At 44.0% G+C, this 17,771-nt stretch overlaps 1 protein-coding gene across 1 annotated transcript in view; it reads right to left on the bottom strand.

The window, feature by feature from the left end:
• PRDM14 (PR/SET domain 14) overlaps nucleotides 12,428–17,771 on the bottom strand; it is a 10,711-nt gene continuing 5,367 nt past the window's right edge. Inside the window, exons 7-8 of the mRNA XM_021386405.1 lie at nucleotides 16,765–16,866; nucleotides 12,428–15,369 (exon numbers count right to left, since the gene is read on the bottom strand). Coding sequence (XP_021242080.1) covers nucleotides 15,139–15,369; nucleotides 16,765–16,866 — 333 coding nt within the window. The 3' untranslated portion in view covers nucleotides 12,428–15,138. The remainder of the gene's footprint in view (nucleotides 15,370–16,764; nucleotides 16,867–17,771) is intronic.

Below are 17,771 nucleotides of genomic sequence, written 5' to 3' on the forward strand. Positions count from 1 at the left end.
GAAGTTTTGTATATAAAATCCTGTAAATTTCCTAATACAGAAGAACCAGAATTTCTTGATGACTTTACATTTTATTGAAGACTTACTTTAAGAAATAATATTCAAGCTACCTCCTGACATTTTCTGATGTTATGAAATCATTATTTTCATGCATCTACATTTTTAGTTCCTGTGTTGAAATTTCTATAGTTACCAGAGTTAGGCCTGACCAATGTTTATGTAAAGGTTTTCACAAAACAGAGCTGCAGATGAACATAGCTACACTGAAAGCAGCCTAGGATTCCAGCAAATCCTCCTACCATACCTAAGTAAAATCCTTAACTTATGCATGCGTGCTTGTGAGTTTGGATTCCAGCACCATGATAGAGGTGTAAAGTAAATCAGGATTTCATTTTTACTGATGATAATCTGTACTGAAGAAGCAGAATGTACTTCTTTTTTTTTTCCCCTTGCATTAACACAGTCCAATGCTACCCCAAAACTTTTCCTTTCCTAGCCTTTCTTGGGATATTAGGAGAAACCAAGATGTAATTGAGGACAGCAATGGCTGTATGAGATACACAACAGCCCATTCACCAGTATATTGAGTAAAACTGCCGTTGAACGACTTGTGAGGAGCTTAACATCACAGAGTTGGTGGCCAAGCACCACAGAGTTAGGAGGAAGCATCAACAAAACAGGACAAACAACTCTCTTTGCCTTAGCATCCCATCTTCACACTGGAAAGGAGTGATAATTCAGATAAATCTTAACAGAGCACTATGAACCCCGAGAACAAGGGGGATAATGTAATTGGCAACTCCAAGAGTGAGGTGAGCAATTTAACATGGTTTCATTGGCATGTGGTTTTGCATTGCTAAAGAAGGTGAGAGAAAAATAGTACTGCTGCAGCTTAACAGAAGTGGAATTCGGTGTTAGCCCATATAGTGAACACTTTCCCCTGCTATGGTCCACTTTTGTGCACATTAGCTGCACACAGAGATTTCAAACAAAACAAGACTGAAGGGCCAAGCACCTGAGTCTAAATAGATTTTCTGAAGGCAAAGGCTCATGAGAAATGGAGTTAAATCAGCAAAACCAAATTAGGAAGTTCCCTGTAGATTCCCTCCTCCTCCCAGGTCTAATAGAACATGTCATCCTGCTTTCTCCACAGGGCTTGCCAAGGATGATGCACTGGCATGGCTTCTGTTGGGACCAATCCTCTAAAGAGGGCAGAGAGAGATGGTGTGAAGACAAGAAACTGTGCCTTGAAGGAGCCCAGCCCTGGAATGCAAGCAGACATGTGGAGGACACCAGAGCAGTGGAGAAGTTCTTCTAACCCCAGCATGGGAAAGGGCTGCTCCCACTCTGGCCCAGCCACTACATCTGTACTTGAGGTTGGGACTCTCAGGCTTAATGAGATTCCTTTCCTCCCTGTCACCAAGGGGTCTTCAGAAGCAGTGTAACTGTGGGGCCCTGGCTCTCATAGCTTACAGAAAAGCACACGGCTCTTCAGACACTTTCTGACTTTCTGCTTTTCTACCACACTCCAGGACATCAAAGAACTTCAGGCAGCCAGGGCCCAGCGCCTGTGGTATCACTAACCCACCTCATCCGATGATTCTCACTACCATGTCTCCCTTCTGTTCTCTCAGACATGGTCTTTGACTTGTCTTGGACTCTCTTCTTTGACCTCTCTTCCTCCTCATATTGTCTTCTGTTTCCTCTCCACCTTCCATTTCTCCCTTGACCTTTACCTTTCTCTGATTAAGTGCCTAAAAATCCCAACCTGATTTTCACAGATATTCACGTGATCATACCTAAAACCTGTGCTTTTTCTTCCCCATTATCTGTTCTTCTCCCTTTCCCATGGCTCCTCAACCCACTCAGAAACATTCAGGCCAAATAACCACCACAAGACATAAACAGCAATATGGGTGGCAGACAGTGCTGAAAAGACAAATCAGCTGCTGAAGTTTCCCATATGCTGCAGACCACTGTGTAGCTGAGCAACACTGTCTACAGTTAGGAAGAGGACAATACAGGTTTCATCAGGAATATAAAAACTACCATTCCTTCCCTTGACTCAGTGAGATACTGTTTCACCATTTTCTTCCCTTCTGTGCAGGTACCAGTTCATTCTAACACTGCCATGAACATGGTAGCCACCACTTTCTGATACTGGGCTGTATTGCTTGTTGTGGTAGCCATACCCTGAAGGACTATATGGTGATGCTCTCCTAATCATTGTCTTGACAGACGTTGGTGAATGGCATTATCTGAGCAAATACGTATGCATTCTCCTGCAGTGCAAACCAGACTTGCCAGCACCGAGTGATCACAGAAAGGTTGTTTTGAATCATGTGAAAGATTTCTGTCTAGAGTAATGGGGAAGGGATCTGCTCAAGAGAAGGTTTCAGGAACAGCACGTAGCTCCCTAGGCTAGAGAAGTTACAATGGCAGGAACAGCAACATGGGTAATGACTCTGACAACCCAGACCTTCCTCTACACACCTCTGGATTTGTGACAATCAAAATATTTCCTATTAGCACTACTACCTCTGCATTGTGTTTATCTTCACAATGCTTTTATCACAAACCACACATCCCATTTGGATCTATGTTATCCTGTTTCAATAGCTGCTGCTGGGTTTCCTTCCTCGTGTTCTTTGGCACTGCAACAACCAGGCTAGTTAAAACTTGTCTGGACTTCTAACACCCAAGTTTCTCATTGAATTATGCATTCTCATTTATGCATTCTTGTCTCAGGTCGTTAGTTACCTGCCAAAGCATTCATAGCTTAAAGGAGTAAACCTGTTCATCAAGTACAGTAGCTCCAACATGTGTTAAAGTCTTCTGTTTGGGAGTGCCTTGGGAAAAACAAAAACCATAAACAAACAAAAAAAATCAGTGACAGACACAAACATAAAGCTGCTTATATATAAAAAAGAAAATAATATATATTCTATTTTATCCTCTATTTTATCCTCTATTTTTTCCTCCAAGTATGCGGAATTGTTGTTCTAAGACACTTATAAGGGATGAGATTAAAAAAAAAAATTGTAACAAAACAGCAAAGACTGTTTAGCATGGTATCACCCTAAAAACACTAAATATTTAACGTTAGGATCCATCTCACTTAAGTATATTTTAACAAATGGATTGCAGTGGCCAGAGGACAGTGAAATTCCTCTGTTGCTGATATCCCAGGGGCCAGAGCTATAGCTTTCATTCTAGGACATTAATGGAAGATTCCTAACCAGGCTGAGTTTACTAAACCAATAACAACTCAAGGTCACCCTTCTCAGGATGAGGTATGTTCAATAGGATCACTGAAAGGGCACATATGTTGCACACAGATGTACTTATAGATGTCAATTATATATGTTCTTACTTTTTGAAACCTGGAGTGTAATGGGAATATATTCATGTTAAAAGACATCTTAAAAAAATATCAAGTAATCAATTTCTAGTAAGAAGCCTTCATATGAGCAAGAACAAATGCTCTATCCAGCACTTTTGGTCCTTTTTTATTTTTAGGCTTACAGACAATGGAGTAAAGTATACTAGGGGCTTTGTAACTGTTATTGATGAGGAGCAGCCAAGGACATCTGTGGTCTTGAAAACACATGATCAAGGAAAAAAAAACCAAAAACACAACTTAATCACACACACACAAAATGACAAAACCACAGAAATCTACAGTTAGCTCCTTCTGGTGTCTCCAATGGAAATGCTTCAAAAAGTTGCCTTCTTTTTTTTTTTCTGTTGGGATCTCCTGTATCAGTAAGACACCAGATGATCCAGTGGAGCCCAGAAGCAGTCAGCCTATTCCTTTGGTGAAATACCCCCTGACTGGAGGAAGCACAAAAGCTCCAGTGTCATGCCTGGAGCACTGCTACATAAAAACAAAATTCATCAAACATGGAGATGCTGATCTCTCAATTCTGTACTGACTCCCAAATCTACCAATGCAAACTTGACAAGCGTTAGGAAGTCTTCCCTTGGAGGATTGTAGGATTTACCCCTCAACACTGTATTTTTCTCCAGAAGAAACCTGCACTATCCTGAACAGTCCTGGACAGAGAGACAGTTTTCTTCATTTACAAAAAAAGTTCAGAAACCAAAATGATCAGTACGAAGTATGAGGTTTAGCAGGCAGAATGGTTTGATTAAAACATAAGATACTATGATTCTAAAGCTAGTAAAACAGTGTGGTTTTTTTTCCAGAAATGGCCAAAATACATGTTTCATAACTAGAGACTCATTATAATGGTGTCGCAATAGTGTAAAAAGGCACCACTATCACATTTTTTATTAGTCTTGATTTTCCACTTCACTAGAAAAATAGAACTGTTGAAATTTAATGTGTTGATATTGTCTTTAGTGCAGTGAATGCACTTATTTAAAAATATTTATTAAAAACTACCAAAGCATTTGTTTAACCAAGTAAATCCAAAGTACTGTAAAATATAAAGGAAAGCATGATATTAATTTCACTTCAGGCTTGACTTCAGATGATGAGGACTTCAGAAAAATGACTTGTCATTTTGTGATTGCAAGTTTAGGCTTTTGAATCAGGTAACACAAAACGTTGGTATTTTACACAGCTCTGGTGAACTGCACACGTGAAAATATTCAATATTCTAATTCTTGCTTAGATGTTTTTCCACTGTGCTTACCTCAGTATGCCTTGCTAAATGTTTGCATGCATTTATACACAAATTAATTAAGAAATGAAATGGTTAAGAACAAAGAAGAAGGAAATAGTAATTTCAGATTACAGGTACTAGTGTAGCAAACATTTAGGAAATAAAAAAATAATTGGATAATGAACATTTCCTCTGCTAAGGAATGCTGTCTTTCTATTTTATGCCACTGTTCTCAGGAAAACAATACCAACGAGACAGTTGTCTTCCACTAATCCATCCCTAGTTATAATTGTAAACCAACCACTTCCATAAAACAAAGCTAAAGTTTTGATGATTCACTGGAATTAAAATTATCTGTTTCTGTTAACTCTCACTGGCTTCTTGCAGTATATCCAACATGATACAATCAAAGTACCCTCTTAATATGATTTTTTTCTTCCAAGAGAACCGCTCTCCTCCTCATAAACATCCCTACACCTGGGAGAACGATTCCATTTATCCGTGTGTTCAATAGTCAATACCATAAGCAGAAGGCTGAAATACAGAACAAGTATTAAATGGAATATCTTCATCCACCTTAAGTTTCAGGTTTTTGTTTAATTCATCACTTATCCATAGTCCTGAATCTACCTCAGGTGGCTCACGTTCCACTTGTAATGTTTAAAAACATGAACTATATAAAGCTATAGGTATAAAGCAACAGCACATAATGGTTACATCTGCCTTTCCACCAGGCCCTTGAATATGAGCAGCCTATGAAGGGAGCAGTTACTAAATAATACTGAGAAAATAAGAGGTGTAATAGGTGTAATATATATATGGACATGGTTAATGGTTAATAAAGGAGCAAATTCTAAGCAGTGTGATTGCTGTAGCAGACAGTAGGGTTTTAATCAAACGATACAGACATCTGTCTTTCTTCAAAAAAAAAAAAAAGTGTATGTATGTCTTAGATCTTTTCCAATATGTGTCTCCTTCATTCAATTGAAAATGAATCATTGTCCCCATCAGGCTTTACAAACGACTCTGAAAAGCCAAAATACTGTGGGTTGTATCACATTGGTACATGAAAATATACCCATCCTAAGTTTCCCAAGCTTCTGACAGCGTCGATAAGGCCCCATCCCATTTTAGCACCTCGAGAAGGCGAGTACTCTTCCAGCAGAGAAATCATCGAAGAACACAAGGTTACTAAAACATCTCTGCTGCAGACTTCCAGCCTTGGCTGCCTTGTAGAAGGTGCCCGGAACGACGGCAGGCAGAAGGCAGCAGGAAAGGGCTCGGCAGTGCCATCCAGCACCAGAGCCAGCCCTGCCCCGCGCAGCTGGGAGCCGCGAGGTGTGCCGAAGACATCGGTTCGGGGCATTGTGCTGCAAAAGCTCCATTGTCGGGACAGCTACGGGGATGCTTTAAAGCACCTTTACATGTCAATTCTAGCGTCAGAAGCGAGCAGGTCAAAGAGGGCTGGCCCTCGTAGCAAGTTAAACTCCTGAGGGTGGAGATAATATCCCAGCAGGAAGGGAGGAAAGTGCTGCACCCGCCTGGGCCGAGGTGCTTTCACACTCCCCACCGCCAGCTTTAGGCTAAGGAGCCGGCCATTATCACAGTCATTGTCATTATTATCTTTAAATCTGCTGCCTGGCATTCAGGCACCTATCAGGAAAGACCCAAGACCCTATTAGTTCAGGCAACAAGCCCTGAGAAGGAGGGGAGGAAGCCAGTCCAAAGATAAATTAACGCTCCTGCGGGCTACATTCCGAAGTCACCTCTGTTAACTCTGCATGACATATATTGATAAATCAGATTTTGGCACCCTTGCCATCGAACAGCTTCCAAGTCTGCTTGGAAGCTGCCAACACGGAAGCATTCGGCCCACGCGAACAAGGCTCTGCACTCCCCAGTAGGCCCCTGCCATCTCCCTGCTGCCGGGGAGCAGCTCGGGCAGCCGCCATCTTAGTGTCTCACTGGGTCTGGTGGTCCTGTCAGTCCCTGTGTGTCTCGTCCCCAAAGCGGTGCTTCCAACCTGGCCTTGAGTTAGGGGTCTGAAAACAGTGATTGGAAAAGCCATGTATTTCACGGATTAAAAAGAAAAATAAAAGAAAAATTTCTTTCTAGAAATTTCTTTTTAGAAAAGACATTAATAACAAGCCAAGTCCCACTGAGAATTCCTCAAGATGATTCAGAGATGTTTGGCCCTGATCTAGATGTCCAGCCATAAATGACAGTAGTATCTGCCACGGGTAATTCTATGTTAACTGAATATTTTAACAGCAGCTCCATGTAATGCAAAAAGAAGTAATAGATACCCTTTCCCCCCATCTTAGCTATTCGTTTTGGGAAAGTAAATATTTGATCGTGACAGGATTTTTAAAGATCTGCAAAGGAAAGAAAAAGCACACACCAAAACAAAACCACACACACACAAAAGCCAATTAACTTATTGATGTATTGCTATCCGAGAGAAAGGGGGTGGGTGGAAACTCACTCCTACAGCTGTTTGGGGGGGGGGGGAGGAGGTCAGGGGAGAGGAAGAACGTCGACGACGGCTGATTTACATAGAGGTTTAAGTAAAATGGCCCAAACTCATGACATTGTGTGTGAACAGCATGGTCTTTAAGGTGATGAATAGCACTGAAAGACCTGTTTGCACCTCTGGAGGTAGTTAACCGAGCTCGCAGCTTCTTAAGCTTCGACACTTTTAAATGCCGTGTTTAGCAAGGGAAAGATGGATTAAGTTTATAAAACCTTGGCCCTTACTCTCCAACCGTACATTAATCCACTAAACTTTTGTCAATTTTCTAATTTTCTCTCCTTTTTTTTTTTTTTTTTTTGCTTCCACGCCCTGCTGGTGATGTGGAAGAGAAAAGAGAGCCGTGAAGAGGCCGACGCTGAATTAAAATAAAAGTGTATCTCCGTCCCCTGCGAGGCGAAAGGTGGGAGGTGGCAGCCTTCCATGAGAATGGTTACAATAGCAGGTTAAAAGCTCTCTGTTTTTGAGGGCCCCTGGGAATTGATATGTATATAAGCAACGTATAATGCTTCTGGATGCCGCCGGATTGCCGGCCAGGGAAGGGACGTGGCTGCACGAGGAGGTGCACAGCTGCATCCTTTTGGATTTTGCAGGTTAAACTTCTCAGGAGTTTCTAATGCCGAAAGCTCCCCTTTGGCAGTCAGTGCTATAGCTACTTACGAGGCTGGTCCTTTGTTTTGTAGAAATCTTAGAAAATAGTTATTGGAAAGTTTGACAAATATGGACCTGCACAGCCCAGGTCAATACCAATGCAGTAACACTAAGAGGTGGAGCAGCTCCAAAAGCAGAAGCTAAAACATATTGCTAGGAAAGCTCCTGCAAAGCATTTGCACCTTGCTGGGTGCTTTCAGCTCTTTCATATTACAGAAAAGCCTCAGAAATGCAAGGAAGTACAAGGAATGCCAAATATCAGCTCAACGCAAAGATTGAAAAAACGTTAAGTACCACGGGGACCAAGGGAAACATGGCTGTAATCAGCAGTACAACAACAGTGACTGCCATCTGCCACTGCTGTAAGGTCTTCTGCTTGCCCTGTGCTCAGACTGGGCTGGGAAACTGGTGATGTTGAATACCTAGTTTTAGTCATGGCCTCTCTTGAAAAGAAGCTCTGAGAGTGGGCATTCATTAGTTCTATATTTGGTTTATTGGAATATTCAGTATTGGTTGATTTTTCAAAAGGATGTTTTTAATAGATTTTTACATACCTTCAGGCGTACCTACATCTACACAAATGCTCATGTGTGTGCATGCACAAGTACAAAACTGATGCTAATATTCCGTTAAGAATGGTAATTATGCTTGGAAGAGGGGGTCACTAATACAACCATATGGTTATATCAACAGAAGTAAACATCAATCCTGTAATCCACAGTACAACACTTTGGTTTTATCTCATTTAGTATAACTTGATTATTATCTGCAAGTTTAGTATGTTGTGCCATGAGTACTACGGAAAAAAAGTTGTTTTTTTCCCTATGAAAATAATAAAAGCACAAACCTGTATAAACACAACTTACTCCATCTTTGGTCCTCACTATACATTGTACAGGGGCTGTAATTTGTTCTAAACTGCTAGAAGGATGAGTCTGAAAGACATAGACTCAAGAAACAGCGAAGATAAAATTTAAAAGACAGTGATTTGATAGTGATTTTTATTTCCCTGTTGCTGCCAGAACAATAAAAAAAAGCTGTTCCAAAGTGTCACTGAGCAAAAAGTTCCAGGGGTTTTTAGGGAAGTTTTAAATGCTACCAGCCACTTTAGTTTCCCTTCTCTTCTGATTTTCTCCAAAATGAAGTGATTTTCTCTTATTTGCAAGAACAACTGCTCTCTCTTAACCTCTCCATACAACCTTTTCTCATAATAACATTCCAGCCAAAACAGCTCTCATGGGACAAAATCAATCAACGCCATAGAAGAAGAATGTGTTTGTCATGCCAGGCCCTGCTGCTCTCAGTTTAGTTATAAAACTGACAGCAACAATACAGGATTACACAGGACATTTGAAGAGATCTGACCAGTTGCTGTAACCAAAATTAACATGCATTTAAATTTGAATAATATATAGTTAAAAAAAAAAAACAACATACAGAAGCAAGCTATGTTAACATTGTGATAGGGGTGAAATAGCAGGATAAAAACAAACAATCAGCTTAAAAGCCCTACGTCCATTCCCACACTGAATTAAGCTCAGAGTCTCCTTCCTCAAACCCCCAAAATATTTGGCTTATAGTACCTTTGGGAAGGGGTCTTTAGGGCAGGTAAAGAACTCAAATCCTTGGACAAAAAAACTAACTATTTTCCAGGAATTTTCCCTTTTGCTGACATGTTATTTGCGCTGATTTCTTTGTTTACCTGAGTGTTTGTGCAGGGAATCTCTCAATTTCTGAAATTAAGGGAAAAAGGTTTAGAGGCAGAGAACTAGGCTGATAAACACACTAGTATTTGTACACGGTTTCACCTTGACCATAGGTCCACCAAAGTCAAGAGAAAAACTAATTTTAACTAGCAGAGAGGTCTGGATCAGCCTCATTGCACTGTATGGAACAAAGCCACTCAGCAAGGGCCTGTCTTGGCTCCCTGACTTCAGAACCATAGTGTGAATCCTTCTCTTACAGCTGTTGTGGGGAAGGAAGTGTTAGAGAAATGAGGTTGGTAGGCATGGCAGGTTAGCAAGACAGAAGTCCCCCTCATGAAAACTTGCCATTCTCTCTGCAGTCACCATGCTTACAACGAAAAATGCAGGACCGGGACACCGGGGAAAGCTGAGCATTGCCCCCTTCCAGAGCAGGACTGTCTCTCTTTCAACACTGCACACAGCTCCCACCACTGTCCTTCAGTGCTGCCATCTCCCAGCACTGCTGATCCCACTTTGCCAGCTTCCAGCAGAGACAGAACAGTGCTGTCAGGCTGCTTTCCCCACTGTTCACTGGTGGGTGCCTTGGTAGGAAGAAGCTACACTTCAGCCTTGGGAGCCGGGGGGAGGATTGAGATTGCAAACAGATTCCCTGTTGGTTGTTTCCTTGGGATTTTCATGTCCCTGGGAAAAAAAATAAAATCCACTTTTCACGAAAAGAGTCACTTGAGGATGTTGTTGAAACTGATACTGCAGAAATAGATGTTCCTGCATGCTGTCTTCCGACTCTGTAATGGCTCTTACATTAGGGACTGGAGTGGGGGGAGCTGCTGTTGTCCATTTACTTTAGTAAAGATTGTTATTGAATGAAACCTTTAATGGGGTGCTTACGATCCTACTAGGCTAAGAGCTCAGAGCCTGTGGAAGAGTAGTTTTTCTCTCCACCTTGACAGCTCTTAGGGCATCAATACGGGTAATCCCTTAGGTGGAGGTCAGTCTCAGCCAGCCAGGGGACTGCAGTGGCCAAATGGAGAGCCTGCAGGTCACTTGTGGGAAAGTGAGAACTCTCTGGAGAGCTCTTCTGGGCTCCCCAACCCCCAACATCACATCCATCCCCATCCTTACCACCACCACACAGCGCTCTCCAAACCACACAAAGCCCTGTGGCACACAGCCACTGTAGGACAGGCAGAGCTGCCCTGGTACTCCCCTACGGTTCTTCCCATCGCTTCCAGCTGCCAGCATCTTGAAGTGACTGGCATTTCACAAAAGGCATTCACCTGTGGACATCAAGCTTTTCTAAAGTTTGAGTCAAATATCCCCAAACCACAAAAGTAAGCATTTTACATGAGGTTAAAAAGGAATGTGGAGAGCAAAATTTGACACCTCCTGTATGTCTGAGGCCCTATGGGACATGCATTAAGGTGACTCAGAAGAGAGACGGTGTAAAGGGATGTACATGTATAAGGACAGAAAGGGAAATAAAGGTGGCAGTGACTGTGTTCATAAGAGTGAGCCAGACTCCAGCACACCCTGTGGTGGTACATACAAGGCTGGGAACCCTAAGAAACTTCCTCCTGGAGGAGGGAGCCAACAGCCAGGGCTGCCTTGGTCAATGACATCCCTTGTTTAATCTTAGAATCATAGAATGGCCTAAGTTGAAAAGGACCTCAAAGGTCATTTAGTTCCAACCCCCCTGCTGTGTGCAGGGCTGCCAACCACTAGACCAGGTTGCCCACAGCCACATCCAGCCTGGCCTTGAATGCCTCCAGGAACCCGGCATCCACAACCTCCTTGAGCAACCTGTTCCAGTGCATCACCACCCTCTGAGTGAAAAACTTCCTCCTAATATCTAACCTAAATTCCCCTGTCTTAGTTTAAAACCATTCCCCCTTGTCCTATCACTATCCATCCACGTAAACAGTCGTACCCCCTCCTGTTTATATGCTCTGTTCAAGTACTGGAAGGCCACAATGAGGTCTCCCCAGAGCCTTCTCCAAGCTAAACAAGCCCAGTTCCCTCAGTCTTTCTTCATATGAGAGGTTCTCCAGCCCTCTGATCATCTTGGTGGCCCTCCTCTGAACTTGTTCCAAGAGCTCTGGTGTCTTTCTTGTGCTGGGTGCCCCAGGCCTGGACGCAGTACTCCAGATGGGGCCTCACAAGAGCTGAGTAGATGGGGACAATCACCTCCCTCTCCCTGCTGGCCACTCCTCTTTTAATGCAGCCCAGAACATAGTTGGCCTTCTGGGCTGCCAGACACAGACCATTCTTCATTGCAGCCAGGAGGAAGAGGCAGTCTGCTGGCTCAGGTACAGCTCCTGTCGCCTTTACCTAGGCTCAGGGCTGCCCTTTTCCATCGACTCGACTGTGCGAGAGCTCCCCAACGCAGGTGGCTCTCTTCCTGCTGCAGCCATCCTGGGCAGCTGCTATGCAAAATGTGCTCAAGTGCACATGCATCCCCCCCCCTTCTCCCCTTTTTTATATATGTATAAATACATGAAATCCCACCTGAACTGGCCAAACCTGTTTGTTTACCAGGCTGTTGGCCGCACTACCACAAGAGCACAAATGTGCTTCTATCAGTTAAATCCCATGAAAGGAAAACAGCTCATCAGATGTTAACAAGATGCACGTAGAAACATTCCCTAATCTAAATGTAATCTCTCCCGAACCTTGTCCAGCACTTACAACCCTTCACTTTCGCCACAGTGCACAACCTTTCTCCTGCTGCCTGATGTCTCACTGCAGAGCTGTGAAATGTGCATGCCAGGTGCCACCCCTGCTCTCCCCCAGCCACCTGAGCTGAGCAGCAGGCACAGCTGAGGCTCCCATTGAGACCACAATGCTGCAGGGCAGTTAAATGCCTTTTATACTGCTGCATCCAGATTTGTTGAGTCCAAGTGGGAATGAACTAAGTCCAAATGTGAATGGTCTCAGTGTTTGTTGGCTACTGGGACTCTTATGGACCAATCCATCAATGGTCTATTTGCCTCCTGATACAGTCAGCTGTTACCCAGTGGGAGGAGGACTGTAATTCCCAGAAAGAGGCAGTTCCATGCTGTAATGACTTACAAATGACACGGTAACACCCTTCATCCATTTGTTAGTGCCTCAAATACACAACCAAGATGCACCGGGCAGAAAGCAGCTTGTAGCCAATTCATGTATACCAGAGCCTCAAATAATTTATTTTTTTCCTTTCTGTGAAAAGTAATTATCATAAAATATTTACATATATGAGTTCAATGTGCAAGACGACTAGTACCTTGAGTCACAAGTACAAGCAAAGCTCTTCACATACTCTTTTACAGACAACTCATCACAATATTTGAGGACAAAATAGATGGAGGTTCTTTACATAGCACACAGCTAAAAGCACTACAGAAGATGCACCACTGAAATAAATAACCCTCATTCACAAGAAACAGCGAGGTAGCCCACAGGTGAACTTAACTATGTATGTCACAGCACTTCTCATCCATTCTGAGTCACAACTTTTTTCAGTAATTAGCTGATGATTTCAACAAATCTGGAGTTATTTATGGGCCCAAACCGGCAAAGCCTTCCCAGACACAATTCACATTTCTGTCGCCCAGGGTTCTACATGCATGAGAGAAAACACCTGCAGCGTGTTGGCAGGCTGCTGTAACTAAGGCTCAGCGCCCTCAGCTGCATTCATTTATGGCTTGCTTATTTCAGACGTTGCTCAGTGCTAGGCCTCAATACTCCACATACAACTAAGTGGTTCTGTAATTTTTTATTTTCACCATAAAGATGAGGACAAAGCAACATAAAATACAATAAGTCATATAAAAATTAGTGCAAGTCAATATATATACTTATACTGTACCTGCAAGATCTAATGTGCAAGTAACTTTTTTTCTAGTTTTATACTGTATTTAAAGAGATATTAAGGTTGTTAGGCACAGAATACACTTTCAATTTCTGTACTTATGCTCAAAAAGTTGTTGTTAATCCTAGGTGATCTAGGATATTAAGAGAACCTTATCATCTCAATAACGCCAAACTACCTGCATTAAAGAATCAGCTCCAGCAAGGGCTGCTATTGTTTCCTGTGTGCAACACAGCACATACACCTGTGCAAGCACAGGAGCCTCCTGCAGAAACACAGCCCCTGCCCATTGCACTGACAGATGGAAGACTCTGCGCTCCCCATGCACAGTGGTCCACCAGTACAAATTTCCACGTGAGCTTTCATGTTGCCAGGGAATGCCACAGTTACTCATTTGGGGACTGTTTTGCAGAAAGTATCACTAAGGATTTTAGGCTGGAAATATTTTAGCCATTGAATAATACACACTGAGAAAGCTTCACCTGGGATGGTTTGTAGGTACTGAAAGACAGGATGCATGACGTGTTACTTTCAAGTCAGAGCACAAAAAAAGCAAACCCCGTTTTCTACAAAAGGGCTCCAAACTAATTCTTCACCCATAGCTAAATGAGTAGCTTTTTCTATAGAAAACAAAGGGCATTTATGAGCAAACATTTTCCTTTTACTAAAAACAAATCAACAGAAAGCCCACACACCACAGTCCAAACTTGCTTGCATGGTCAGGGAGAAATGGAGGGCAAAACTCTCCAGCCCTCCCTCAAAGCAAAGGCATTCCCATGGCTTGGAGAGAGAATGTCACACACACACAGATTTGCGGATTAAGAAGACCCGGGACTGTCTGTCATACACATCCCATCTTAAAGTGACAATGGGAATAGGGGAAGGGCTTTCCCCCTTCCTTAAGTGAGGTACAAGAGTAGATTAAAAAACCTTTATGCCTCGACACAGAGGAGCCTAGGGGTGGGATCATGCCTACTCCTGGGCTGTGCCGAGCCCAGTGCAAAGCTGCTACAGAATGCTAGTGCCCATGGCCCACCCACCTGGGAGCTGCTGGTGTTCCAGAACAGCTTCAGGCTTGGTCTTCTGCAGAAAGAGAGAAGGTAGAGCCACCACCCCACAGCAGTGCTGGAGCCATTTCCCACACCTGCATCCATATTTCATACACCCCACTCCTCTCTCCTGGGCAAAGGAAGAGTCAGTGTCACTGCCCCAGAGCTCCGTGGTCAGCTCAGCTGGCCCTGAAGCCACAATTAAATACTCTTAAGCTGCTCCAGCAGCATTCACTACCAAATAGGGATTCATTCACTTGCCCACTACGAGGAGATAGATAGACCCCACAACTGGTCATGTGCCTAAAAAACCAAACAAGTTAAACTGGCTTTGGTACACATACTTGCTAAGAACGTGTCTCAAAAAAGCTTTGGCATGGACAGCACCAGGCAGCCCACAACTGTGGTGCGTTAGAGGTCTGGTAACGTCCATCACACTGATACTCATGCACAAGAGGCTTGAGAGGAAGGGACACTCCTGAAAATGAGGGAGCATGGCAAGAGAGGAAGGGGAGGGAGGGTCAGTGCATGTCAGAGCTCACCCCAACACTGAGTCTGAGTGCTACAAACCAGCCGTCTGCACGCAGAAATGTATTTCAGACTGCACTCTTGTGACCCACACCACGAGAGTCAACGTTGCCTCCTGCGGCACGCACACAACCAACATACATACATGTACACTGACAACACCCACAGAGCTGGTCTAGGAGCAGACTCCTGGCTAATGAGCAGCAGCGTGGACGTTCATGTGGAAGCGGTAATCCTCCAGCTCCGGGAAGTGCTGGCCGCACACCGCACAGGTGCTGCCCTTGTCCTTGCTGTGCGTGCGCCGCATGTGGCTGTCATGTGCCGCGTGTGAGGCGAAGGCTTTGCCGCAGTGCTTGCACTTGAAGGGCTTCTCTCCCGAGTGCTGGCGGATGTGCGTGCGCAGGATGCTGGAAGCTGTAAACGCCTGCAAGGGCACAGAAGGGGGTGGAGGGAGAGCAGGGAGAGGGGTTAGCAGGCTCCACTTCATGGCTATGGAAGCTCTGACAGATTTCTGATCGCAGACACCAGTAAATAACTCCTACGTGCCGAAGGATGAGAAGTGAAGTCAATATTATCCTAATTAGCTTTGTATAGGGGAAACATAATGCAGGTTTCCTTTGCAATGTTTACTTTCAAAGTTAAACCCTTTCATATTGATAAATACTGGCTTGGAATTCAGCTGCCAGAATTTACTCATGCTGCCCAGCACCCACCTGTAGGGCTTTCCTTTCCCCTTCTATCGTGTTCTGTTCTGCCTTCAGTCTGACCTCCTAGCCCATCTTTCCCCTCACATGACTTTATCCCCTCATAATAACATTGCATTTTGGAAGAAAATCCTCTCACTAAGCCATAAGCAAACAGGTTGCAAAACAGCCCATGGTTTCCTTATTTCTTCCCCAGCCGAGGCACTTTTGGGTCCTTCACTATTTGCAGACCACACAAAATAGTTGCTGCTAACCTTGTCACCATCAGAAAGCTGAGAAAAATGCCATGCTGGAAGCTAAAATGCTGTACACGGGAGTGGGCAGGCAAAGCTCGCACCCACACCACCTCTTTAGTGCCATTAGGTAGACTGCCCTGTCACTTACGGTAAGCATGCACACAGTCATATCACGGAGGTTCAGCTCCTGAATTACATCTGCTCACCACAATTCAGAATTCACTAAGACCAAACATTACCAATCTGATGGAAAGGGGAACGTGTCACCCAGCTGCATGCCTAGGCTGGCATCTGAAATACCCTGCAGCATTCCTACATGTTATCCCTGCAGCAGGTCTCTGAGCAGGGAGTTAGCACAAATTCTGCCCCAATGGAAAGCAGAAGCTGGGAGCTGACCCTGGTTCTTCAGTCCCAGTTGTTTGTATAAACATGATGTAAGAGTAGCGACTTGCACGGAATCATTTAAGTTGGAAAAGACCCTTAAGATCACCAGCACCAACCACCCACCTGGAGCTATCAAAGCAAAGCCCCTTCACTGAACCACCTCCCAAAGCGCCGCATCCACACATATCTACCTCCAGGCACGGAGCAGCCTGCTCCAGTGCCTTTCTGCTTTCTCCATTTTAAAAACCATCCCAATATCCAACTTAACCCCCTCTCTCTGCAACCTGAGGCTGTTTCCTCACATCTGATCCAACCCCCTTCACTTCCATCCTCTTCATCCCTTTCTCCCACCGCATCTCCCAGCTGCACCCAGAACGTCCACCCTCGACTCATCTGGATACCAACCAAAAGAGAAAGCACCTCTGTTTCCTAGACAGAAACAGGCGAAGGGCAGCACGTGCTGCTGCAGGGCACTGGAACACGGGAGCTGCCCACCTTGTTACAGTAGACACATTTGTAGGGGCGCTCCCCGGAGTGAACCCGCATGTGCTTGTTCAGGCTGGAGGACTGCGAGAAGCTCTTCCCGCACACCGAGCACTGCAAAAGAATCATGAGTCAGAGGAACCCCAGAACGGCACGGCTGGAAAGAGCTGTTACATATGGGGATGAGGTGGGGATGTAATTTTGTTGCACACACAGACACATCTGTAATTCAGCTAGGAACAACTTGAAATATAGTCAGAATTATAATATATTTTTAAGGACGATTTTTTTAAAGACAGACAAATCATGCAAAATCTGAAAGCTGATTTTGTTTGTATGCTTAAAATTGCCTCATTAACCCCCCCCCCCCCCCCTTCAGAACTGATAATTAAACCTGATATTTTTTTTCCCAACAATTAAGACCAGTTAGAGCCTTTATTTCCTAACAGTGCAGACAGGGAACCCCTCAGAACAAGCGTTTTTGTTGGGAGATGTTGTGACAGCCCCAGGGCAGAACTGCTGCCTCCCTGCTGCATCGCTGCAGGCAGCAATAGCACCCAGTGTGGAGGTGCTGAAGTCAATGGGGAGAACAGCACAAATTCCGAGGGAATTTGCAGGAGCCCACACATAATTTCCCCACCCCACTATTATTTTGCAATTAATTATCATTCTTAAGTTCAACGTAAACTAACCTATGAAAGGTCACTTTTTACTGATACATTTCCCTTCCTTGCTTTTTAAGTCGATTTGTTCTCATTTAAATACAATATCCATTCAGAACAAGTTTACCACCCTGCTATTCTCAAGTATTGCTTCATTATGTGTTAAGAAAGTTATAAAAAACGAAGAGGAAAGGAAGGGAAGAAGTGAAGGAGGAAAGAAGGAAAGGGAGGAAGGAAAGGGAGGAAGGAAAGGGAGGAAGGAAAGGGAGGAAGGAAAGGGAGGAAGGAAAGGGAGGAAGGAAAGGGAGGAAGGAAAGGGAGGGAGGAAAGGGAGGGAGGAAAGGGAGGGAGGAAAGG

The sequence above is a fragment of the Numida meleagris genome, chromosome 2, assembly GCF_002078875.1.
Source record: "Numida meleagris isolate 19003 breed g44 Domestic line chromosome 2, NumMel1.0, whole genome shotgun sequence".
Classification (NCBI taxonomy): Eukaryota; Metazoa; Chordata; class Aves; order Galliformes; family Numididae; genus Numida; species Numida meleagris.